Here is a 27990-nt window from a genome sequence, read left to right as displayed (position 1 = left end):
CAAGCTTAAACTAGTACAGTTTATATTATTACTAAAAAGTGTAAACATTAATAAAATCAATAAAATCAAGCAAGTGTGTCGTGAGCACTGAGTAAACTGTGTAGTTAGTCAAAAAAGGTAGGATACCACTGGTCTATATAACTAATAACCAATTACAATCTTCTTCAGGAACTTGATAACACTCAAAAATTAAATTCAGTATGAGTATAAAATGATATTGGTTTTTGTGGATATGCAGTTTTATATTAATATCTAAGTTATTCAAAATAGAAACTGCATTCGACTTTTACATACACAGTAAATCTGTGCATTTGTATAAAATTAAGGCCAACTTATATTTAATTGTTTTCTGAAAGTTTATAGATTGGTATTCACTAAGGATAACTAGGAATTATTCTCAATTTAGAGAAAATAAATGAATAATATGGAAAGACTGAGAATACCGGAACTCTACTTACATCTTTTATCAAATAACGTGTCAAGTAAATTCAATCCTTATTTTCCCTTTTCGTTTTGGCCAAAACTGTCATTTAATTTAAATAAGGATGGTTTACAGCTAGTTACAGAACTTTATAAATACCTAGAAAAAATGTACTAATTTCAAGAAATTCTTAAGTCTGTTTATTCGTAAGTCTATGAGGCTATCTATCAATGTGACCGTTCATACAATGGTATTACAAAGAGGAATACTGATGTTAGAATAAAGGAGTAAATAAGGGACGCCAAAGATCAAAATTCCGCAGTTTTTGGTTTATCCAAACTTGGTATTAAAAGAAAGTGAAAATCATTCGCAAAATCACATCGCCAATCGAAAGGAACGTTTCTGAATCCTATCTAAATCTTAAGTTACATTTGGACGATGACACCCTTGACAAGGATAGTCTCACCAACAGTTTTAAAAAACAATTTTGGGTTCCACTGATCTCAATTCAACTTTTTTTGTTTGTTTGTTTGTGTGCAAAGGTCCTGCACAAAAATTTATTTATAGAATGATGATGTTACATTCTGTAATGTATAAATATGTTGTGCTGTTTCTGTTTGTGGTTTTTAACAATTGTATTGTATGAGAATTTACAACGAGACTGTATATCTAATCTGTGTATTACTTAAATTTTCTTGTAGTTATTTTGGGCAACGGCGCTTTAAAGTGCACAATTTGTTGATAAGAAGAAGAAAATATATAATATATGTTTATTTTATATAGATAATCATGTAATGTGAGTTTTTGGAAAGAAGATAGGTTTTTGTTTGTCGTTGCTATAGCAACAGAATAATATATATTCATAATAATAAGAAGAATAAAATGTTAATGGTGTTTAACATTTAATGTGCTTGATTTTCCAGGAATTTAATCTACAATTTCAGAAAATAAATAAGGCTGTTTAAGCGTGTTGACTTTAGTGATTCGAACTGTGGACATATGTAACGCCAAGATAGGTAAGACAGAAATATAATAACCTTACAAATTCTGTGTACCTAATTTAAGGAATAGAATTCACGCAATATTTATATAGGATCTGAAGGTTTTAATGTAAAGTAGTAAAACTTGTTGGCTGATTGTGTACGACATTTCAAGGTAAACAATGGAGTAATGGGTCTGCAGGTTAAAAGATTCTTTAGGTACCGTTAAAATTTTTCTTCCATCAATTATGTTTACTAGTAAAGTGAAATTAAACATCGGTGAAACTACGACTTTAAAGCAATGTTTCTTTTAATTATTATTAGTCAGTGACATTATATATCGGAATGGACGTGAAGAGAAGTTTATAGATAGAAGGAAAATTTTATGAAATACTATAGAATGCAAAAGAATTATGATATTCTGAAGAAGATAATCAACGGAATTAGTTCCACAGTTGTTAGTTTCCTGAAAGAGTCTCTGCTGAAGAAGGCAATAATTTTCTGCTGAAACATTCAAGTTGAATAAATCTCGAGACTTTCGGGCTAAATACCTTTTAAAAAGAACATGACCAATTGGCCAACTAGTTTTCTAATAGAATAACTTGTGTTACGGTTCAGTGGAATAAGGATGTCGACGTCTGTTTTTCATCCATTGATGAAGAAATAAGCAAAATCAGTTCTCGAAATCACTGACTAGTTTAAGTATTATGGCATATTGGAAGTTAGTTAGTTATATTATTATTGTAAATATTTTATACATCAAAATTCATACATATATAATGACAATAGTTACCTAGCATTTTCCCTATATCGCAAAGAAAATGGAGTAATTTTAATGGCGAAAGGCATCGAACATGTTCCCAGGACGTTAACTACACGGAAATTATTAAATCGAACGTTAAATCCTAGTTTTTGTAGGCTCCTAGCAAATCGTCGTGCTGCTATCCTCGCCTCATCTTCACTTGTTGCCCCTGTGCAGGTCACTTTTCCCGAAGACCAAATGGAGGCTGTAGTTAGGGGCTTCCGTAACTTCATCGTAACCATCTAGAAAGGAAATAAAGGAAAATATACAATTATAACTAAGACACATTTTATATATATATATATATATATATATATATATATATATAGTAGTGACCTTTTTCAAACCTACTTTTCACCCTGCTAGATTTTATGGACGACAATGGCTAATACATATTCTTGTAGCTTATAACCTGCTGACCAGGGTTGGCTGGTTTAAACCAGCTTAAAAATAAATAAATAAATAAATAAATATATGTTGGTAAAATCTTGATGAATACACATTTGTGGTTATCACACGTTTCACTCTCGTGTATTGTTCGTATTATGCAGACCTAAATTCCCCATTCATTACTCAAGCTTTTTTGTATGAGTTTATGAATATTTCTTTTGTGATTTTTTTATAGTTTGTTATTATTGTTATGCAACTGTAATCAAAGAAAAAATCTAAATATTGTTTCGTTTTAATCATGTTTACTATTGACAAAATACATTGAAATGCCGCACATTTTTGGGGGGGAGGAGGTCATACAAACCCCACGAAAGGCATTTATGGAAATCAAAAGTATATTTGGTATCTATTTATGTATAAATAGGTCAGAGCCAAAGTGGACTCAAATAATTCATATCTTTATTCCTTTTCTTACTGATATGCAAATTAAGTCGTATTTCTTTAACTTGGACTAATAAATGTCGTAGTGAACTAACTTGGACTAAATTAGTTCTTGTGTACACTGCAGTATTTTGAAATTGTCCACATGTAATTCTGTATAATGGTTTCATTTGTGCAACTATTTATCTTTTTGTCCTTCTGAAATTACTTTTGACAATTACATTAACAAGCATGTAAAGATCAATACAACGTATTTTTATCAGGGTCCTTCGTGAGTGAGTCAGCAGACGTATAGCATTTGTGGCCAATTAGTCCCGATTTCGAGTTCAAATAGAGGATGATTTCTCTTGGATGTAAGCCGAGAAGCGGTTTGGATTCCGCTTTAAGATTATGTAACCCCTTTTGAGCATAACCTGGTAGTTGCATAATAACATCAAAGCAAAACAAACTTATTTCTCTCCATACGTGATATAAATACATAGAGCAAATTATTTAAACAAAAACAAAAAAAAAAAAACAAAAAAAAAAACTTGTTTAAACTAAAAAAAACGGGATTTTTGTTTTTTTCAATAAAAACCATGTTTTTTTGCCAAACCTGTTGCTGACCATTTTAGTTTTTGCGCCACATCGACAGAACAATTACGGAGACACTTGAGATTCGGTAACGCCTTACACCACCACCAAATGGCTCATCTTCGAAAACAAATATAGCTGAAACTCGAAACTTAAACTCCCTAAACTTAAAATAATGGTTGTTTCGAACTAACGACATGGTAAGGTAACTGCACATCAAATCAGATTTTTTAAATATTGTCGAGCAACATGCATTGGATTACCTGACATGGATTTACCCAGCTCATGTTCATTCACTTATGCGTTAGTAACTTTGTTGATCAGTTGAAATGTGTTCCATACTGTTCATGTCAATTTTTTACTCATTGATTAATTAATTGAATCCATAAACCTCTATCAAAAAATAAATTGTGAATTAACTCTTGTTAACAAATCAGAAATACATGAGAAAGCTGTCTGTTTAAGGTTAAACTATTCACAAATTTAATGTACTTATTAATGAAAGTGCTTACCTTAATTCGTCGTTATTCCTAATCTATGCCAATATTGTTTCGATGGGCACAGAACAAGGACATGAAAACTGTGGTAACTACAATATTTATCTAATATTTACCTAGGGGAATAACTTTACATATTTACCAGCCTATAGAATACGCATTAACAGGGTGTCTACTAAAATTCCAAAATGAAATTTCGTGACCTTATCTTTACCAAATCGTAAAATTTCATAACACTCCCAAGAGCGAATTTGGCCGAATTTTCATTCATGCGATAGAAGCGTGGTTTGCTTGCGAATTGATAGCGTCTAAAGTCGGCCATAGACATTTCTGGTGGTGAATTTTGACGTTTTATAGAACAAAATTTTCCAATCTGCATTTACATTTGTACAAATTAAAAAAATCGTGACCCAAAAGCTAAATTTCTTGACTTTCATGACCGTTTTCTGATTTCGTGACTTTCATGACCGATAGACATCCTGATTAAGGTAAACACTTTGGTTTCAAAATTAACAGCATGAGTCAATTGTATACTTTCACTTATAATATTTATTAATAAGTCTGGCTCTTCAAGTATTGACAAAACAGTGCATTATTGTGCACTGCTATAACTTACCCCATTTTCTCTTCGGTACTCGACATTGGCCCCACTTAAAGCTATTTGTCGCAGGTTTAAGTGGCATCTGACACTAAAACTGCAGACAACATTGTTAATCACAATGTCTATTTCTGGAGCATCGGCTTCCTCTGCCGGCTCTTCCTTTACTTCATCACCTACGCCAGAATGGTCGACATGATTCAAATTTCCATTGGCTAGAGAATTCAGTCCATTCTCTTGGACAACTGTAGCCATGTTATTGCCAATACCCTACATAAAGATACAGAAATGGTAATACATTAAATATATTTTGCTATCTTTGAAAAATCATTTATAATAATTATGAATAGGGCTCCTGTTAATAAAGTGTTTTTGATACTTCACAATTTTTGTAGCATCAACAAATCCAGGAATCAAAAGAATAGTCAAGTAACAAAATACCTTACTGGGATAACTATTGATAAATAGTACAGGATACATTATGCAAATCTCAAATATCCAGTCTTACCTTGTACTATGAAGTAGTTGTATTTTTTTCAACTTCAGTGTGCGTCTTTCTCAATGACTTCCAAAATTCCTGAATTAGAATCACGTGAGTGAAAGTTCCTGCCTACCTCTGGCTTACTAATTAATATTACTGTTAACTGTACATCGTAGTTTAAGGAGCTAGTTCGTTAGTTTGATAAAGTGAGGTTATTTTACTTCCACATGTGGACGGGGAACGTATCACGTGTCCAATTCAGCAATTTTTACAAGTCGTCATCAATGTGTCAGCACACGCAAACTGATTAAAGTACAACTACTTCGTAATAGACAAGAGACTGGATATTTGAGTTGCCTTAGAGAAAAGAAAATACTAATAAGTAAACAAAAACTGGAGTATTACAGATACTGAAATAAAAGGCTTAATGGCTGGCATTTTCTTATTTTGAAACTTAAAAACTAATATAATCGTATTACTAATCCAAGGAACTTCAGGTTCATTTAAAATAGTCAGCTTAACAGCTCATTAAAACATATACAAAATCTAAATTACTATGCACAAATTAGTGAAACATAATAACGTACTAAAAAGTGTACCAACGCTTCAAATAGATAAGGGAAGGAACACGTAATGAAAGAAAAAATAAAGAATAAGAAAGTGTCTGTGAAGCGTCAGGTTGGGAATGCAAGATCATGTGATAGTATAAAATAAAAACGTTTGTTACTTTTTGTTTCTTTAACTTTTTAATAGTGGGACCAATAGATTACGTTCATAAATTTTCCTGTGGCCAGCATCAGGGTCTCAAGTTTATTTTTGCACTTAAGTGAATTTCCTACAATTTTCCCCACCTTCCTTTCGTACAGGGTGTCTATTAAAATTCGAAAATGAAATTTCGTGACTTTTTCATGACCTTTTCTTTACCAAATCATAAAATTTTCTAACATTTTCAAGAGCGAATTTGGGTGCGAATTAGGCCGAATTTTCATCCATGCGATACAAACTTATTTTGCTTGCGATTTGGTAGCGTCTAAAGCCGACCATAGACATTTTTGGTGGTGAATTTTGACGTTTTATAGAACAAATGTTTTCAATCTGTACTTACATTTGCAGTTTAAAAAATCGTGACCCAAAAGCTAAATTTCGTGACTTTCATGACCGTTTTCTGATTTCGTGACTTTTTCGTGACTTTCATGCGTGATAGACACCCTGTATGAATCTAAAATATACATAATAAAAATTGACGGATAAAATACACAGGGTCAATTAAAGAATTAAAACAACAAGCAGCTTTTACTAGAATAACAAGAGGAAAGAGAGAGACCTTTAACTTCACACATGTAAAAGTTGCGTAAAAATGAAGTCTGTAATCATGTAATAGTGTTATCTCTAAAAGTAGAAAAAAGAAAAACTAATGAGACAGGCTGGTCGATAAGAATACAAAAAATAGAAGCACTAATCAATTAAAACAAAAATTAATTCATGTATAACACAAGGAAAAAAATTGAAAGAACAAAATACCAGGCGTATCAGAAATCTGAGGCCATGGTAACAAACTGGTGAACGGGCAACGTTGCTTTTTCATTTAAAATAGGATGCTTTACCAGTGTAAAGCTCAATCGGATGGTGCGATTAAAAAATAAATAAATAAAATCGAAAACTACTACCGGTAATTTCTAACAACTTTCCTCTTTTTCCATAATAAGAGATTTGAGATTTCCTACATTTTCTACAAATTTCCTCTCAAATCAAATCTCTTATTATGGAAAGAGAAGTAATTTAAAATGTTAACAGTTTCAAGTCACATTCCTGATTCTCAGTGTATATGTACTTTGTTACTGGACAACACAATAGAAAATCATTTTATATCTTCCCAATGTATAGGAAAATGCGGAAAAAAAATCTTGTTTTTAAATTGTTGTCTCTTATTACCCCTTATGGGGTAATATGAGACGCTGCTCAGATTTCTTTCATGCTATGCCTGCTATTAAACTGGGATTATAAGCGATATGCCTAAGATGTATTCTATTGTCTTACCTTTTTACATGTTTTTATTCTGGCTACTTTTCTGTCAATTGCCATGTGAAAATTAAGGTTAGTAAAAGTTATACTTCAAAGTTGAATGCTTTTAATTACAAACTATACAAATTACAACCTTTCATAATCTGCAGAGTTTTTCACTCATTCTGAACATTTTGGAATAATAAAATTAACACATTGTACTCATATAAACCTTTTTTATTAAAAAGATAGGGTCTACATCGTAAAACAACTCTATGCTACAGTGACTTCTTACATAGTAGGCTATACAAAATTAAATAGGCTATACCAAAATGAAAAATAGCCTGCGTGAATACTTTCCACAACAATGGAATGAAACTTTAAGCCCTAAGTCAGAGAACAGGCCTAGACCAAAACTTTTTCAACCAAACATTTTCTCTTTTTAACATAACAAAGTCTCTTAATATTTACAAGTTCTTCTCTTTTAACAATGAACGGATCATTTCCTAATAAAATTACAGGACCATAAAAGATAAACACATTCACTTCCTGAATATCATCATGAGGAGGCCAGTAGAATTTTAATCTTCAGTTAGTAACTTGTATCGCTTTATAACCAACCGACGTCTCAAAACACGCCAAATTGTAGTTGTCGGCACTTGTAACTCCTGACTGGCACGACGAGTAGATTTGGAAGAACTACGTTGGAAAGCAGTTTGAATTCGTGCAACATTTTCTTCAGGAACACTAGAGCGGCCAGGGCTCTTTCCTTTACATACATATCCTGTATCTACAAACTGTTGATACCATCTGCGAATGTTCCACCCATTCGGAGGATCAATTTGGTACCTCAACCTGAAACGTCTTTGCACTGTAATCACGGAATTGCACTTCGCAATCTCGAGAACACAAAATGATTTTTGCTGCGGAGTAGCCATTTTAAACATATGACGGTTACTAAGCAAAACAGAAGACAACTGACATCTAGCGGCTATTAATATAAACTAGACTATGTATTCATTTCTCCAATAGCCGAGCCGAGGCGCAGCGATCCATAGTTTGGATAAAATAATTCTTCGTAATACGTACAGTATATTCTTTTTAAAACAGGGTATATATATATATATATCGCGTAAATCAAGTTCCGATGCAGTATATATTTGGATCCGGACAACGGGTATTAAAATACAGAATACAGAATCAGGTATCCAGTTCCAGAACTAAGACTTAAGTACTTGGTCTCAGAACCGAAAGTTGGATTCCGGATCCATCATTACCCGAACCGGGGTATTTCAGGAACCAATTTTGGCCATCTCTAGTATGAACCCTGATTTCGTTTCCTTATCTTAACTTCCTATATCTTACAGTTTTATCATTTATATATACTTACGTTCTAAGGTTAAAGTTTAGTTTTCTGCATACACCAAGTCGTCAGATGGATGTAAATAGCAGCACGATGGATTTAACATTTTTCCCCCGATTTCTTTTCCCAACCGAAGAAGAATGAAGTTTCCATTGAAACAGAATTGAGATTAAAACAAAACAAGACGCATTGTTAGGTAAGACGCTTTGTTGATTCCGATCAAAGAAATTCACATGAAATATCGATATAATTGGTCAGCTGCTATTTACAATTCATTGAATAGCATGTATCAGCTCCATACTTTTACATTCTTTGGTGACAGTTTAATTTTCATTACTGTTATTGTTATTATTATTATTTGAATGAGCTGAATTGAAAAGTTCCCTTTCTGTGTTATTTTTTGATAAATTTACATCCCTAATTTGCTCAAGATTATTGTTTGTCTACTATACTGTCACTTTCCTCCCAAAATTCTAAAAAAATCACATTTATTTTCATACAGAGAAAAAAAGCTCCGCAAGACTTTACTTATAGACGCTATAGGATACATATTACACAAAACTAATTGTTCCGCCCGAAGCTTCACAGCCCGCTGTACACTGTACGTTAAAATCTTGTTTAATTATAAGCTCTAATTGTTTACATCTAACAGATTTATTTTAATTTAATTCTTTGAGTTTGCCCATCAGGCACCTAAAACTTCATACCATATTTACGCAACTACTGAAGGACTTCGTTCATACAAGCTGGCGATTGCGCTATTAGCAACACCTATTATCGTCACTGTACATCAGGGTTGCAAAATTCACCATAAAAAAGAAGTGTTTTTCATTTAAATCTCTATACTTGATTTTTTTAAAAAAGGAACAAAAATTAAACGTTACTCCTCCTCTTAATTTGGTTTCTTTATAAAGCGATATTAGGATAAAAGCAAAATCAGGAATTGTCAGATATTTATAATATATTTTCTTCAAGGTGTTTTTCACACGTATTCAATAAATCAAGAAATGAGTTAGCCATTAATGGAGTAATTCACATCTGTCGAGATGTCAACTTTGACTGGACGAAAGGAAGATAATATATAATGAACTTAACTGTAATGTAAAATTCTGAACTAAGAATTAGGGTGTAATATGGATTCCAAGTTTATCCACAAGTCTACTGTACAATATAAAATTAAGTACATTATCAAAAATTCATGGACTAATAGCTTAAAAAAAGTGAGAAAAAATATTTTGTTTAAACTTGCATTATTAGCATCCTATCATCACATCACATGGTAAGGATTAAGTTGTAAGTTTGAGATTGATACTTGATTAGTGTCCAAGAACGGTCAGAAATACAGTATTTTATTTGTTTTAAGCAAAACAGATTTGATTTAATCATTGACTTTTTCTTTTAATCATCCGAATTTAAATCAGTCAACTTAGTTTTCGTGTCCCTTTCTCAAAAGCTGAATCAGTTACTTTTTTTTTTTTTTTTAAACACGTCTTGTCTGAAAAATTATGGCTTTATAAAACACTGAACATTTTGTATTGGCAATGAAAGAACATACAGAAATTTGGTCCAAAAAATTACTAAAAACGAGAAAATGAAATAAAATCTTAAGTTTTACGTCCCACGGGTATGCTGGTTAGGCTAAAGGAGACAGCGATGATGAGAGATGAGTGAAATGGTGTAATGAAGAAAGTTGGAGGAAACGGGAGAACCCCGAGAAAATCCGATTTGTCCACCACAAAGTCCACACGGCGCGAGCTGGGATCGAACCAGGGACCCCAAGCACCGGAAGTGAACGCTCTACCACTGAGCCACCGTGTCTCCCAACTAAAAAAGAGAGAGGTCGAAAATTTATTTGAACTCATATACCACACTGTTCACAAATTACTCCATTATTTTTAATTTCATCGTAATTTTGACATAAGAATCAACATTTTTTCTATATCTATGAGACAAATCATCATAATTTAATCATTACACACGTAATGATTAAATATATACCATACATGTATAGCAATAACTATTGCATTATAAGTACAAAGTACACTTTGGTATTCACAGACATATCTCATATTTAAGGATCAAGAGTCCAATGAAATTAATCTGGCTATACACTGAATATCAGGGTGGAAAAAAATCATGATTTTTTTTTTTAAATAATTTTTGATGATTTTTTTGATTTAAATCGATTTTTTTGATTTAAATCAAATCTTTCTCCTCGTATAATACAAGTCGCGAACTGAAGAAAAAGCATTAGGAATTAGTATTAAATGCTAATTATGCCATTTAAGTGAAAGTATTGGGGTTGAATTTGAATTATCCCCAATCGTTAACCTATATCAATCCCAAACAATGTTTCTTAACCCTTTTAAATTATGGCTCTTTTTAAAGGTAAATTATAGACTTTCAGTCAAGCAGCTACAGCATCATCCCTATTTATCCTAGGATCATGGAACATACATCACTCTCTTTAGAACAGAACAGCTTTTGAAACGGTAACATTCACATTTCCCTATCATGACCCTGAAGCGGAAAATTTTGAGAGTAATCGGCATTTTTTTAACTTTTTTTTTTTTAAATTTTGATCCCCTCTGGATTTTCATGTGTTAACGCACAGATCTCAAAATCAACTGGGAAATACTAAGGGGTATACTAAACGTGTGTACAAAATTTCAAGCTTCTATCTTGAGTAGTAAGGGTGAGGAAACTATTTAACAATGAGCTAAGAACATCCCCACAATAACCCAGATGACCCGGATGTAATATAAAAATTTCCTCAGACATCCCTATTTATCCTAGGATCATGATTTGTACATTATTCCCCTCAGAATAAAACAAATTTTCAAACGGTACCCTTCAAATGTCTCTATCATGTATCTGGGGCGAGTAAATCACGAAAAAAACGATTTTTCCGTTAATATATATATATATATATATATATTTTAAATTTTTACCTCTGCGGACCCCTCCCTCTGTTTTAAGGCAGAGATCTGAAACAAATCTGGAAAATACTGAGGGGTGCACTGAGTAAATGTGCAAAATTTCAATCTTGTAGGTGCAAAAGTAAGCCCGCGAAAAATAATATTCCCCAGATTCCCGTATAAAACAGGCTCTCAGGTAACAGTTTCCTGAGACATCCCTATTTATCCTAGGAGCATAGTACATACATCATTTTCTTCAGAATAGAACAGCCTTTCAAACGGTACCATCATATGTCTTCATCTGAGACGGGAAAATCACGAAAAAAGCTATTTTTTGTTAAAAATATCCTTTTTTTAAAAAAGGTTTTTGCCCCTCTGGACCTCGCTGTTTCCACGCAGAGATCTGAAAATATCTGAAAATTATTAAGAGGTGCACTGAACGAGTGTGCAAAATTTCAGTTTTCTGAATGCAAAATGTAACCCGCCAAAAAATAATAATACGCATAACAAAAAATATCTTAGGTCTTGAGGAAAACGAAGTAAAAAGCCTTATTGGTACTTTTTTAATTGAATAATGAAGACTATCCTATCACATAAAAATAGGTAATATAATTTAAAAGATTAAGCATTAAGGAAAAAAGTACAGCAACGTTTATCAAAATGACACTTTTTATCACAAAAGTTACTGATATTTGGCAGGGGCCTATTTTTAAAAACTCAGAACTAGCTTGCGGCATGAAATACATAAATTTCGCCTAAAGTTATATATAAAAAAAAAAAAAAAAAAAAAGATAGGACTTTTCTAAATACGCCCTATTATCCGTGAACAAACAAACATACACGCACAAAAAAGAATTTTCATCTTAAATGTCGATGGTGATTTCCCCATTGGAATAGTTAACGATTTTAAAACCGAAACCCAATGTTACGAAAAGAAGAAAGTAGGATTGCTCCATTACCTGTTCAAAACGGGATTTTCCCTAATCATCCTCTGCATGACACCTGTTTTCATACTATACCGTACATTTGAGTCTCATTGTATTATGATTATTAACTTCTATAATCGAAATAACAGAACAGAAACCGGATTTTACTTATTCTCACTTTAAATTAATTTATTTTGGAATTAGATTTAAATCAACGATTTTTATTAAAAAAATCAAGTGATTTAAATCTTGATTTATATCGCGATTTAAATCAGACTGATTTAAATCAATCCACCCTGCTGAATATCGATCCAATACACACGATAATGTGCAACTTTATCAGCTATTATCGTAAACTCATGCGCACTTCAGAAATAAACCTCTCTCCGAATCAAATTTCATTACAATGAAAACACAAAAGCTCAAATACGACTAACCATATCCCAAGATCCTTTCATTTGTGTGATATAAATTTCTCTCAATTAATGCAAGACAGGAAACTGTGATAAAATCGAAACTAGTGGGAGCGAAAAAGAAAACAAAGTTGTAATTATGCGTACATCGAATATGAATTTACCCATTGGAAATGCATTTTGTGGATGATTCACCAAAGTAATATTCTACTGCACAAGTGAAAGCAAAGGAGCATGTGAAAAACTACACACATCGTTAGTGGAAAACACAGATAAGTTTTTAAGTCTGAAGTTGACAAATAAAAGAGGTTTCCCAATTTTCGAGGTTTGTTGCCACTCTGACTTATCACTAAGAGATTATACCTATTCACTTCTTTCTTTTGCAGGTAAACGGAAGTATTTTGTCCAATCCTTCACAAATCTTTCGGTCTTTCACCTCATGCACTATAGAATGCAAACTACTGCAATACTGCAACATCCGGGAAGATTCTAGAACACAGGTCTCCCCCTCCCCATATAGGTTAGTAGCTTGGTATGTTCCTTTCTGTACCAAACTTTAATATTTAATTCACATAGTTGCCATATTCATATTCATATTCATATTTATTTGCCTGTTCATAGCTTACAAATGAGGACAATCCTCAATTAAGCATTACAGTTGTCAGATATGATTTACATTCTCTATATATTATCAGTAAGATAAGTTTCCACAGAGTAATAGCTTTTTTCTAACAATAATTCTAACAGAGTATTTCTGAATATCCGTTTTTCGTTAATGTCCTTATACTTTGTTGGTAATTTGTTATATAATTTTATACAAATTATATACACAGTTTTGCTAAAATTTGCATAATTCTGTTGGATAATATACATATTACAATTCTGCCTAGTATTGTATGAGTGAATCGTATTAGCTAAAGTAAATAAATCCTTGTGCTCGATTACATACATAATTGTGCGATATATATATAAACTAGGTAATGTCAATAATTTATATTTTTTAAAAATATTTTTACATGAGGATCGTTACATAGAAACAGTTCTTCTTGGCTGATTATTATGACCACATGTAAGAAGGAAAAAACAGAGCAAAGCAACTGTCAGAGAGGACAAGTTGTATCTAATGAAGTATAGAATATATTACCACGTTCCAAACTGCAAAAATGTTATATTGCTTCGCACAATGAGTATATATCTTTCTTAAAAGTTTTCTTTATACATATATATAAATTGTGTCCATTTTTTTTAATACTACTTTCATCGGAGGTTTTCTTATTTTGCATACCAGTATGTTTCGCTTTAAAATTGTAGAACTGTTCAATGTAAACTTGCATATCAACATTAATTGAATGTATATGAATGTAAATATTTAATTTGAAGTTATCTGAACTCAGTATAAGGAAAATAACTTTATAATATAAAACCCTAAGGTGTTTCCAATTAAGAATGCCTTTTTTCTTTTCTTTTCAAATATAATTTTTTATTTTTCTTTCTGTAACAGTTAGATGAAATGGCCATTCTTTGCATGAAAAGAATAAGTTTATGGCCAATATATAAAAATTATATGTTAATCCTCTTTTCCATCCCCTCCGAATGCATATTTGAATCGAAATGAGAAGACAAACTCACCTCGACCCACGTGCTATCTATCTTCAAACAATGCTTTTACATGGTGCTGCCATTTTTGTTTGCAAAAAATCTACCCTCTCCCATTACAACATGTACTTCAATCCAAGCTAATGATATATAATCAGATCAACCCAAGGCATGTTTAAAAATTTATTTTAACAGTTCAACCGTGTCCTCACTTTCGCCATTTTATGAATACTAAACAGAAAATTAAAATATATTCAGGAATGTTCTTCCTTTAGAGACAGAATTTTCGAGAACCTTGGAACACACCTTAACTATCAAGGATTGTACATACAGAGTTCCATGAGTACCTACCCTGAAGGACTCCCAACATATGAATTTTAAACCCCTGACCTCTTAGGGTATGCATTTTGGTGAAACTGGCAAGATAAAATCCCGCTCGAGTCAAATACTAGCTATGCTCAAAAATTCATTCTGAATAGTTCACCCGTTTTACCCCCGTGATTAAACAGACGTTGTCGTTGTTATTTTTATATATGGAGAATAACAGAAATTGCCCCCTTCCCCTCAGAAGCAGAATTTTCTAAAATGCTGGAAACAGCGGCCATTTACGCGTGTTTATAATACGGAGATTGTATAAAGTTTCTGAACACGAAAATCTCATGATATATTCTTTTTATGGAATACGTTTTAAATACCCTCTTTCCAAGCCAAAACGTGTTACATGTTATTAGATAAGTTATAGATAGTAGATAACTAATTTTTTGTGTAGTGTGCTTACATTAATAAACATGGTTATTAAAGATGTGGGGTTGTTTAGTTGAACGGGTCCAGAAGTATATAAAAAAGACAAAAAAAAAAAAAAAAAGAATTTTCAGGATTTTTACACGTTGCAGAAATGCAAAATGCTATACAGACCATAGTATTTACCGGAAGCGCGCATAATGGAATATGAATACAAATATGCAAGTAGTTAACCCTAATCTGACGTGACCTAACTTAACCTGATATTAAGAGAAACAAGCAAAATTTTATCTTTATTTCGAAAATAAATCTGGACCCCATTAACTGGAAAATAAAACCGGAAGCAAAGCTATGTAGTGCATATACAAAAGGTGCACGAGGGACAGCGAGCTGTGTGTCAGCTAAAACCTCCATTCTAAAGTCCGCACTGCACACTTGCCTTGACATTTATTCCGAACTTGGTCATCTGCCTGGTTTCCAACCAACCTCCCTTCCCTTTCTTTTTCGAAAAAAAAGTTACAATTCCGCTAATATATTAAGCATGAACACTTTCTAACCGAGTCAGGACAGAAACGTGGCAGGGGGCCCGAGCGAAAGCGAGTGGATGCGTCCGTAGGGAGCAGGCGCGTCAGCAAAGGTGAGTATACACATAAAAGAACTTACCTTACGTGTTGAATTATATTACTTAACACGTTATATGTATTTTCCCGGAATGTTATATTGCTTGTGTATTTCTGTTCCAAAGTAACAGAACATATTATTAACGTAAGTTTCACAATTTTGTGGATCCTTTAACTTGGACATATCAATATTTGATCGTCATGGCTAGTACATTGACTTCAGATCAGGGATGCAAATAAGCAACTAAATTTTACTTGCCCAAGGAATAAGCTACTAGCTCACATCTCACAACAGAAATCATTTACTCACCCTCGGTATGATATTAAGTACTCGCCCGCACCGATGAACCAATCGCCCCGAGCGAGTGGTTATTTGCATCCCTGTTTCAGATACTTCACTTCACTTTGTACACTTTAGTTATTAGCTACCTTATGGGCGAATCCGTGCGTAACAGACGTACGACTTTTAATAATGTATTTACCATGCCGTAACCTTGCGCAAAGTAGTTCCCTCCGCTTGCAAATTAGTTTCATGTTTATAAGCGCCTATTAAAAGTTTAGTAATAAATACAACTTTGGATCTCGTTACATATCAAGCACACAAACGAGCAAATTATCAATTTCGCCCCGGTAAATTTTCAAAATTTTGCCACAAACGGACAACCAGCTTTGGAATTTAACTCCTTGCCTCGGTAATGGAAAATGATATTCAATCAATTGGTGTACCTGAAAGCTTCGTAATGAACATATATTATGAAGTCGATCATCACATGGCTGTGCTTGGGTTAATAAGGAGAAAATGAATGCCTATCTTGAGGAACTATACTGGCGATTCATGTCACTGCTCTAGCATTTGGGGATTTGTTCCTTAGATGTAAGTCAGAACAAGGGAAGGTTCTCGAACACAGGATTCCCATCATATTTTGCTCGAATAGACAGAAAAAAACGTGCCTTGCGGGGCTCTAACCCGCCTTCACTCGCTAACGCTCGCTCAGCAATACTATGTGAATTAAATATTAACCTTTGGCACAGAAAGGAACCAACCTAGCTACAAATCTATATAGGGGGGCCTTCCCCCAGAAAAATGCTAAAAACTAGTTAAACTAACCTATAAACATGACTCACAGTTGCAAAATATACTCCGCATTTGGTCTAAACGTTTGGCAAACCACACAATTCTCACATCAGTTAATAGGGTATTTGTACCTGCTTCTGCATCTTCGTGCATCGCCACGGTAAGTTCTAGAAGAGTGTGCCATTATATCAAAATACATTTATAAACTGACGATTGACAATAAACTTTACTAACAGTCCATCGAGAATAAGTTTTCCATCGTTTAAGAGCAAGAGTGCAAGAACAAATAATGGGTCCATCTAAATTTTACTTTATAGGTGTTTCGTAATACTACCTCGGTCTCATCTATTGTAGTTTCGGTATATTGATAATTTTTACGTTAGACTGATAGGCTGGTTACCTGCAATAGGCAAATACTTTATCAAAAATTTAGAAGAGACTTAACTGATGTGTTGCGAGAGTTTCACGAAGTTTTGATCAAGTTTACTTGAATTTTTCTCTAATGTATACATACACGATCCTAACTTGGATCTAGATATCCTTTTAAATACTCCAGAATTTTCTAAAAAGCACTAAGCTATAGCTCCAAAGATAATAGGTTATATGTTCACATTCTATATTACCTTTATGGCTATATGCATCTTTATATCAATTCACAAAAAAGATTAACATGCACATTAACCCTGAAATACACACACATACACAATAGACTGAAAGAAAACTCATTCTATACACTGAAGCAACCAGGGTTCTTACAGACTCCAACCTATTACCGTGGTTTGCAAAGCTCAAATATAACATTTTATTCATTGAGTACAATAATGTTCCTCAGTTTTGAAGGTTCTCATCCCAGCCAAAAGTTCCCATGCAACGCCATCCTTCATCCCGAACTTCTGTACTGTAACAATATCTACAAAGTATATCTCAGTTACAAGCAAAAAATACTTTATTGTGTATTTGCCTTTCAAAACCACGAGATTTACTTACACTTAATGATCAATTCTTACTAAAAGCTCATAAATCACTGCTAAAATTGGTCAGACATTACGGGAGTCTGCTCTCCGCATACACTGCTCCAGCCATTGTATTCACTAATTCGCTTCCCTGCAGTGCTTTGTAACGATTTATTTGATTGGTACACTTATCGACCATCCTACATTCTAGACTTATCACGTAATGGCTTCCTAAATACAATATCACATACGTATGAAAAATTTTCCTGGAAATGGAACTGGATTAAAATCTAGAAATAAGAACAAAATTAAAGTTTTGTATAATAAATTTGTGCAATTAATACTGGCCAACATTGTCGCAGAAAATGAACTTTTAATGTTATTATTAAATAGATAATGATGTTTTCAAATATTAAATATTCATTTTTGCTTCTTTGTGAAATTGATTCCTAAACTAATCATATATATTTGTACGGAAGTAAACAGTGTTTTTTTTTTCTTAATCAAGAAATTAATTTTTCTTAGACCAAAACTAGATATACACCCATCAATTGTCTCTTATTGATTAGTTCTATTTAAGTATGAACTTGTGTCAACAAATTTAAAATTTAATTACAGTATAAAAAGGGAACAGCAGTACATATAGTATGATACATAGCATAAGTTCTCTAACTTCTCAGACCAATTTGACCAAGCTGAACAATCAATTATTGATTCCAATCATTGAATTTAGAAATTGCAAGAACTGATTTCGTCTCTAAAGCGTGTTACTGTAGTATACTTTCTCTACAATGTTTCAAGTATCTAGATTGTTCTTAGGTTCATTGATACTCATCACTTTCATCTGTTCACTCTAGCTACACAATGCTGAATTTGTGAAACAACAGTCATGAAAGTTACAATATTTCTTTATAAATAAAGAGTAAGTAACTCGAACTCATAGTCTGTTATTTGTAGTGTGACCTGTAGGCTGGCCCGCTGGAGGCAGGAAGTTACGTGTGAAATGTGCTTCATATGCCGAAAAAAATATTTTAAAAAAAGAAACAGCTTTGGTTTAAATGTAAACATGCGTTGAAAATTTATGAAATTATATTTGAACTAAAACTCAGACCATTGTGTGTTAGCTACAGTGGAATTTCTGAACTATTAAAACAGATCTTTGAAGAATGACTAGCCGTGGTCAACATGGCGTTCGCAATTAGCGCCACAGAAGATAATACGATAAAAATAGTGTAATGGAAGGAAGATTTTAAAAACTAAAAGAACTAGCGTAAGTGAAGTTAGTGACTTGTGCATGCATTGATGTATGTCCTTTTTATTAATCATACGTGTATCGATCGAAGCAAGCAGGAAGCATTTAGGTCAGTATTTCTTGTTGAAGTAACATTAAGACAAAGTATAGTGCTTTATGGAATTCATATGACTGTATCCCACATGTTTTATTATTATTATTTTAAACTGCAATTTTAACGGAAGTTCGTACCGTTATTTTACTACATTAGTGCAAGGCACAATCATCTAGAGAGGGAGCAACTATAGTTTCACATACGAATCACTGCTCTAACTAGTACTTGGATTGCTATCCTATTTTAGGTATGCATACTGGCATTAATGATAAATCCACCTATTTCATCAGGAAATTCACTTTTACTATCTTAATGTTTTACGTATAAATTTAGCGTCTTTACGTATCCCATAGAAACTACAGTGCTGAAAACGGGTTAAGTGTTGTATCGCCGGACCAATTTTAGGAACTTCACCGGGTGAATTGGAGAATTTATTTTGGTTCGTCACGAAGAGTGAATGAAAGTCAGGTGAGGGGAATAGTTGAAGTTAAGAAAGTGGTTGTTCTTGATGGTTTTTGATGTGCACTATATGTGAAGCCGGAGGGACTGCTTGTCGAAGAAGTACATTTCTTGTGATTTAGTGGCGGGAAAGGCAGTATGGAAATGGCGCGTATATCTCAAGGTTGTGACATATCGTGTTTGAGTTTTATAAAATTATACAAAAATAACGACCATGTAACCTGACTTGTAGGTAACTACTACAGCGTTGTGTTTCTACACGGTGTACAGAAGCTGTATTGTAGGCTTACAAATTACCATGGCAAAAGTGCACTTTGATCACAACATTTATAGGAACTAATACTAAAACGAGCCCTGCAGAACGTTCCCCTTCGCTCGCTCAGTTATATGAAGTAACACTTGAGATCTTATATTTGCAAAATTGTGGGAGAACCTAAAAATATACCCAAATTCACGTATTCTGCTCACAATGCACTCTTACTGAATTAATTTATGAATATTGGTAAAAAATGCTGACGGATCTATTTTGTTTTGGCGAACATTACGGTGGAAGGTTACCTCAATGTTGAGGAAGTATTGAGAAAATGGCTAATGTCACTATACCCTGGCCGGCAAACGATGGTTTCTGACAGCTAAGCTCGCGAGGACGACTGGGAAGTGCGGTGTTGCCATGTGCTTCTCGCGCAAGGGGAGAATCGTTTGCTTTCTCGTTGAGGATGGCAGTGAGTGAGTGAAAGTTTGGCAATGTGCGGTGGTTACCATGGAGACGCGACAGATTCTGAGCCTAAGGTTGGTTGATCTGCTGTCTTCTGCTTGCTCGCCGTGGCCTCGTGCAAAGCTGTCAGGAATCATCGTTCACCGGCCAGGGTATAATGCGTGTTTTTTGTACAGTTAAATTGCTGAACTTGTGCTGACGATACAAATTAATGTATGTAAGGACGCGCTAAGTGTAGGAAAGATGTGAAAATAAGGAGACATAAAAATTACTTGAAATCTTATTCCGAAAAAGAAGGCCAAGGTTCTCGAACATTGGTTCAAATGCTTTAAGTTGTTATAAAGAAAGTAATCAACCTGGGTACTAGTCCGTCTTCTCTCGCTATCGCTCCCTCGGCATAAGAATTGAGTATTGAGCTTTGATAAAGAAAGGAATGAATTTAGCTACTAAACCACCTTCACCGATGTGTACAGACCATGGTTCTAGAACCTTCCCGAAAGCATTAACAAAGGGAACATTTTTTTCGAGCGTGTTCGATTGTCAGTGGAAAAGGTGTTGTATTTTGCTTCATAAGGAAGACATGATGAAGCAAAGTACTATAAGAAAGGAGTGTACAAAGTGATCGCAAGGCATGTGTTTTTATGCCATATGAATTGTGTTTCTCAATTATCCTAGTTTATGCATATACCTAACGTCGCTGATGAACGCGCTCCCTCACTAACACTCAGCTCCCCTGGTGCATTCTTGCACTGACTCTGGTAGATAGCATTCGTGCTTTTTAGTGACCATCTGGCGCAAGTTGGTGGGTATTCGTTTTTGTTTTTTACTTAGCCCTCCCAAGAACAATCTGCACCCAGTAATGCAACACCTACCTTAAACATTTTAAGTAAGAGTGCTCATGCTAGGAGAGGATAATTTTATGAATGTGACTGTGCCACCCTAAATTAGGATAATGCGGTGAACTAACAGCAACGTAACCTACCAACCAAGACTGGCATTGCCTTCGCCAGTCGATTTATAATTTTTGATAAGGTAGTTTCATTCATTAGCTGGCGGGGCTTAACAGAATAAATGTCCAAGCCTAAGTAACCACTAAAAAAGATTGAATTCTATCTAACCGAGTCAGGGTAGAGCAAAACTGGAGGACCTGTCCGGGGATGTGTTCATGGGGAGCAACGGTCAATATGCGCATAAACGAGAATTTCGCTGAAAAAAAAATTGCATATTCTTTTGATACCCCCAATCTCCATGTATCTATTTATTTTTGCGTGGCTTTGGTTATGAAGCCGTAATTAACTTTTATTTGACAGTATGTATTTGCTCTGTTTACATGTGATGAACATTTCATAATGGGATTTCAACGGGATCATGGTGAAATAATATACGGTAATAAAGTTTTCCTACTCACCACTTAATTGTAATTTGTATTACCTCCGAAGATATTTACAGAAGAATTACACATTTCCTTTTACAACTTCTGGTGAGCATTGTTCACTTCTTGCTTTGAAAAGTTGTAGACTCTTCCTGTTGGATTTACCCTAGGATATGTTTTTGAAATAACATGATTCATAGGTACAATGAATACATCCTCAAAATCTGGATAGCGGAAGAAAGGCGAAGGTCGATGTGAATGTAATAAAAACTATCCTCACTGTCTAATTTTCCTTATTTGAGTCAAAAAAACAACACACTAACCATGAGTGATCAATCTGCAAATCAAGAACCCAACCATTTCTGTGAATTCAAGATCACTCAAAAGTTGTTGTGCTTTCTACTCTTGTGTTGTTAATACATGAAAATTCCCTCACTTGCACGTTATTCGTGTTCAGTGGAACAAAAGAGTAGTGTCTCTGAATACCTTGTATACTTCTTGCTGCCATTGTCCAGTTTTTCAAAGCCTCGTCTTCTTTATGCTTTTCAGTTGTACTGTACTGGAAATGTATTGACTCAATGTCTACATTGGCCCAGACATACTGTACAACTGCCCTGGAGACATGATATGGTCATCGTAGGTCATTTGAAGACTGACTCTACCTCCAAGGGTTTTAACAATCCCACTCGCACTATCGCATAAATTTTTGCCATGTGGCAAAAATGCCAATGTTTTGATCCCAAAGTGTGATTCATGATACGAGACTAAGAAAAATGAGCCTCTTTTTGTACTGAGAAGCAGCAGCATCATTGTAGCAATAGATTGTTTTGTTATGAAATGAGGCTGCATGAAACCTGTGAGGCATTTCTGGAAAAGATGCACTACTAGTGTCGTTGTGAGGAAGTCAGAAATGATGAGACAAGACAAGTATGCATCATTATGTTTGTTGTTGGGTCTTTAAAAAAGATTGTAAAAGAATGGATTGTTGTCCGTGAATTATTCAGTGGGAACCTTGGACTGCATCCTGAAGAATGAATGAATAGTTCTCAGTGAAGTCGCAGATTGCAAGATGTTCACTTTCTTTCAGAGATTGCTTTAGATGGACAAGGTAACTAAACTGTTGAGTAGCAAGAAATTAGAGTTGAAGTAGTTTCGGAAGGGGTTTTATACATATTCTTCAGTAGGTTTGACTAATGTCTCAAGGGTCTTGGTTTTTAGTTTGTTTGATTGATTGGTTTTGCGTTTTGGTGCATTGTACATACACAAACACTGTGTGTTCCACTTGCACCCACAAAAGCACAGTACTTAAGCCTGAGTTCAGAAAGTTTGGAAAATCCTATTTTAAGCATAGGATATCTATTTAAACAGTGCAAAAGCTTTACGAAAATTACACAGAATTATTTTGTTGTGAACATGCTCTCGTTTTCCATTCATCTTAAGAGAAATGAAATCTTTTTTTTTTTTTTTTTTTTTTTTTTTTTTTTTTTTTTTTTTTTTTTTTTAGGCATTATCAGACTTATTTTCTCACTCTCACAAATCAGTTACTTTTTGTCACAAAACCTGCCAAATGACACATCATATGAAACCCTATTCCAAAAGCTTTGAAATATAACCAAGTTGAATCCTCTAGCCCAGGAGTGAGAAAAAAACATTGTGCATTCGCGAACCTTACTTTTTGCTTCTTTTTTCTTTTCGACTTCGTTTTACGGAGTCTATACAAATAAAACTGAGTGACTAAGGGATCTTTGAAAACTTTTTATTATTATTATTATTTTTTTATTTATTGTATCATTTCATGGACAGAGCCACACCTGTAAATTTTATTAGAATTACTTGTGAATCTCAAAAGTGAACTTATTTGCGTTGATTTAACGTGGAATGACCCAGTACCAATTAGTGCTTATGAAGAGTGGTATATGTATATAGATTTAATTGTAATTTTATGGAGAAATACTAGAATTAAGAAAAGTAATCATATTCTGAAGATAGTTGACAATTACAGATATGTTAGGTTTCTGAAAGAATTCGTGCTGAGGAAGGCAATAAATTCGTTTGTCGAAACGTATACCTTGGATAATTCTGTGTGTTTTGGTGTAACTAACTTTTGTTAATATTGAATTTGCATCCTACAGGATCAGTTAGCAACATATGTTCATATTTATTAACGTTGTGTATGGTAATAAATCATTTGTGGCAATGTGTTAGATATGTTCATTTCATAGAAATAGTGAACTCACAGTTTTTTTTTTTTTTTATTTTATTTTCTAAATCAATTTCAATAGAGCATAAATTGTATACAGTCTTTTTATTCTTTCTTTTTTTTCAGCCCAGATAGAAAGCTTTATTTGTGAAATACAGGCAAGAAATAGTAGTTTGTATTGAATTAGCTGATAACAAGGTGAATGAGTATGAGGCGAAGGAGTGGCAGAATTGATAAAAGTAAAGAAAAGACAAAGGTATCAGATGATAAACCAGAAGAAGAAAAAATACCCGAGCCGAAATCCTCCTCGGAGCGAAAGTCATCCACTGATCATAAACAAAGTAGTAGTTCCTCTAGCAAAAGTCACAAACATACTCACAAGCATTCCAAGTCGTCCGAAAGACCAAAGAGGAAGTCAACAGATAGAGATTCTGATGACTCTGGTTCAGAAAAGAAGAAATCAAAACAGGACGAACGTGCATCAAGGAGGCGAGACAGTTCAGATCAAAAGCACAAAGAAGGTAAAGAAAACAGTGAAGAAAAACAACACTCTGAAAAGAAGAAAGAACTGTCTAATTCTTACGATGTAGGGAAAGTGGAAGTCCCTGAATTTAGGTTATGTGATGTTCCGTTGCCAAGTGAAGATGCGCCGCCTTTGCCGAAAGGGGCTCCAGTGAAAACGCGAGACACAGAACAACAAAATCAACAAGACCATCGGACTGACGATTCAAAGACAACTGCAGATGATGGTTGGAAAGAAGATACATCTTTCTGGGAAGATGGACAAGTTCAGGTACTAATTTTTTGGTTCAATGTAAATGATTTTGTTCATTATATACTTTCAGCCCGAAATAGCAATTATTGCACGTTTAAGTTTTTTCTTTGTTTCTCCATTTGTTATATAATATCAGTGGTACACTTCGTTGTACTGTACTGAGAACAATTTTCTGATATTAGAGTACTCACTGTATGAAACCCAAACTATACGCAATGTGTAATTTTACACTAGGTCATTCATTCGAGGATATTTACCCAACTTTTGTCAACAAGCAAGTGGGTCGTGCAAAATAATAGTAATACAAACAGATAAAAACACCTGAAAATTATCCACTCCAAGTCTTCTCGCCACAATACCATATTACGCATTTAAAAAAAAAAAAAAAAAAAAAAAAAAAAACTACAGACCTTGCTTTTTCTATACCACCTTATTGCCACCCCACCTAGTATCCAACTTACGAGCAGTAGACCCCTTCAAACGTTCTCCCTTTCGTTTTCAGTCAATACCAAATATCCAAATGCAAAAGCTGCTCAATTTTCGACTTTAATTTTAATTCTCCAGATTCTACATAATGTATTCATGCTTTCAGTATGGCGGTTCGTATTCCTCCTGTCTCTTCTATGTCAGAAAAACTCAAACACTTATATCTGTGCATGCGACCATGCAGTGCCTTAATTCCATATTTATCCATAGTATGATAAATACAGTATCTTCTGTTTAAACTGGCCTTCTTTGCACAGCCGGTTGTTTGATTGGAGCTTTTTCGATCCCAGCTCGTGCCAAGTGGACTTTGTGGTGGACAAACACAGTGTTCGTAGAGTTTCTCGGGTTCTCCCGTTTTCTCCCACTTTATTCATTCCACCGTTGCATTCATTTCTCACTATCACCGTCTCATTTAGCCTAGCCGGCATGAAAGTGGGACGTAAAACTGAGATTTCATTTTCAATTGATTGGAATTTATGTATTATTGAGGTTATATGAGGCGGAACCTACTAATCCAGGTGGAATTCTAACTATTGTTCGAGTTTCTGTTCAAGGCTAATTCTCCTCCCGGAATAAAATCTGGTATCCCGTGCATAAAACTCTTCTTTATTAAAGACACTTCCTAGAAAGAGTTGTGATCACATATTTCCATTTTGTCTGACAACCGTAAAGCTGACCCGTTCTTTTTCCTCCTTTTGATCTTTGAATAATTATATATATAATTATATATATATATAATTATTATGGTATATATAATTATTTTAATTGTTATACATTTTTAAATAATATTGAAGCCAATAATGGACAAGTACAATGTACAAATTTTAAATTTATGTATATGAAAGCTTGGAATTAAAAGTTCTAATAACGATACAAAAATTAAATAATTTCGCCGTAGTGACAATACAATGTTTAGATATTTGTTGCACAGTGATTTCAGGTTGGAACACCATTATTTGTTAACATTCAGAACGCACAGGAAATTATCAAACGAAGATTCCACGAGCTGTCTCCTATCCTTACACATTCCGCAACAAAATAAATCAAGTACAAGAAAAAATGTGAATACACATACATAAAAAAATATTTGCAGCATGCAGCGCGATAACCGTGACTACGCAGCCTCAATTCACGTCACTGTGAGCAGTCGCCGCTTTTTTTTTTTTTTTTTAATTAATTAATTAATTAATTAATTAAGGGTAGAGGATAGCTGTGGACGGCAACACGAGCAGTTGCAAGCTAAAACTAATGTTTAGCAAGACACAGTCAGAAGGCGAAGTTGATGGTTTCAGCCTGATACCACTTCGCCTGAAAGGGTTAACCTGTAAAAATAATGTTCGGTTTAACCTGGGCTACGTTTTGGAAAGATTGGACCTCTGAACAAGAGAGGTAAAATGAGTAAATGGTAGAATGTTCTAGGCCAGTTGTGGGATGTAGACTCGGCGCCGAACCTTTCCTGTGTACAAAAACCGTAAATACTTCCAGTAGTATCGTTTTAACGAAATGTTATTTGCGTATCTCATTTTCTTGGTAACTAATCTGTATCCTATAACGCTGGCGAAGAATTTAGTGTATATTTTAGCAAATAATTTTGTAAGGTATGCGTCAGCTGGTAAGGGCCATCGTTGATGTTTCACTAAGATGTTCCGAGCGTTTTCTTCAACTGAGACTTTGATCTGCATCTATCATTACAAGTAGGATAAAAGAAGAAATATATATATATACCATAGCGCTTTATCAGTAATTAAAATGTTGAAATTACATTTAAATCACAGATGAGAGTGGCAAATTGGGATAGATGTTTGCTTTCAGTTGATCAGTTAAACCAAAGATGACCAACATAGTTACATATATTAAACTTAAGGAAAATAAAATTTTCTCCATTCCCTGAACTTTGGTATTTTCTAGATTCCACATTAGTGCAACAGACAGGACACTTACTAACATATTCAAAACAGCAGTAGTTTAATGAAAGTTGGTCTGTTGTATAAGAAAAGTCAGCTTAGTTTAAAATCCGAGAATTAATCAATTTTTATTGTCGTAAGTCATTTTGTGCCTTATAGAGCATCGAATTTTCGATACTAACTGATGGATAGAGGCACGAGTTTTTCGCAATGCGTCAGAATTAAGTAGTTTACAGTTTCTTAACGTTTTATGATATTTTATGTGCATTTTCATTGGTTTCCAATGCGCAATAAAACGCAGAATTTCTAATAATACGCAATATAGCGCGAAATTTTAAAAATACTTTTTTTTCATTAATTTAAAAACGCCCGTTTTCGCTGACGAAGTGATAGAACGGTGCATTTTAGGTGATTTGAACACGGTTATAGAGAACATGTTGCGCATTAGCTTTCACCATCGCAACTGGATGGGAAGGAGCCGTTTTAATTAGCTAGCCAAAGAGCCCCTTCGTGGGGAAAAAAGTGGCAGTAATGTGCGATGAGACCACACTAACCGCAGAGGAAAGGCTGTCTGTAGTTTTGGCCCTTACAATGGAGGGAACATTGGACAGGGAAGTCAGACAAAATGGTGCAGGTCGGGAAAACGGGAAAAAAGGCTGGAAATCAGGGAATGTCACGGAAATTTTATAAAATATGTTTTTTCTAACAGCAATTGTACACCAATTTCAGCTTAGCCAACCATTAATGATCACAGTATGGTACGTTGCTCAGATTTTTATGGATGGTAAGTTGAATGTATATATGAGCACTTTATTATTTGTCTCTATAGAATAAATGTTCTCATGTATAAATATTCACCGTTATTTATTCCTTACTTATATGTCAACGTCTTCCGACACTCATGAAAGTAAGGGAATTTACTCTCAAAGGTCAGGGAAATAGAT

General features: G+C 34.1%; 2 protein-coding genes across 7 annotated transcripts in view; one reads left to right on the top strand and one right to left on the bottom strand.

The window, feature by feature from the left end:
- Nucleotides 1-18465, bottom strand: part of Trf2 (TATA box binding protein-related factor 2) — a 31078-nt gene extending 12613 nt beyond the window's left edge. Inside the window, exons 1-3 of one of the 3 annotated variants that reach the window (XM_081758007.1) lie at nucleotides 18406-18465; nucleotides 4721-4972; nucleotides 2195-2445 (exon numbers count right to left, since the gene is read on the bottom strand). In XM_081758007.1, coding sequence (XP_081614133.1) covers nucleotides 2195-2445; nucleotides 4721-4972; nucleotides 18406-18450 — 548 coding nt within the window. In that variant the 5' untranslated portion in view covers nucleotides 18451-18465. Of the gene's footprint in view, nucleotides 1-2194; nucleotides 2446-4720; nucleotides 4973-8574; nucleotides 8697-17823; nucleotides 18009-18405 lie in introns of those variants that run through there. The other 2 variants (XM_081758010.1, XM_081758018.1) reach the window with 2 other exon arrangements.
- A 267-nt stretch (nucleotides 18466-18732) lies between these two features.
- Nucleotides 18733-27990, top strand: part of LOC145685602 (uncharacterized) — a 52636-nt gene continuing 43378 nt past the window's right edge. For 2 of the 4 annotated variants that reach the window (XR_014131460.1, XM_081757992.1), the window contains exons 1-2: nucleotides 18734-19059; nucleotides 24008-24674. Coding sequence is in view for 3 of the 4 variants with exons in the window: in XM_081757992.1 (XP_081614118.1) it covers nucleotides 24084-24674 (591 nt within the window). In the remaining variant the exon portion in view is untranslated. Of the gene's footprint in view, nucleotides 19151-24007; nucleotides 24675-27990 lie in introns of all 4 variants that reach the window. The other 2 variants (XM_081758002.1, XM_081757997.1) reach the window with 2 other exon arrangements.

The sequence above is a fragment of the Thermobia domestica genome, chromosome 1 (assembly GCF_964235325.1).
Source record: "Thermobia domestica chromosome 1, izTheDome1.hap1.1, whole genome shotgun sequence".
Lineage (NCBI taxonomy): Eukaryota > Metazoa > Arthropoda > Insecta > Zygentoma > Lepismatidae > Thermobia > Thermobia domestica.
The sequence above is the reverse complement of the archived record's forward strand: the minus strand, read 5'-3'. Positions and strand labels throughout refer to the sequence as shown.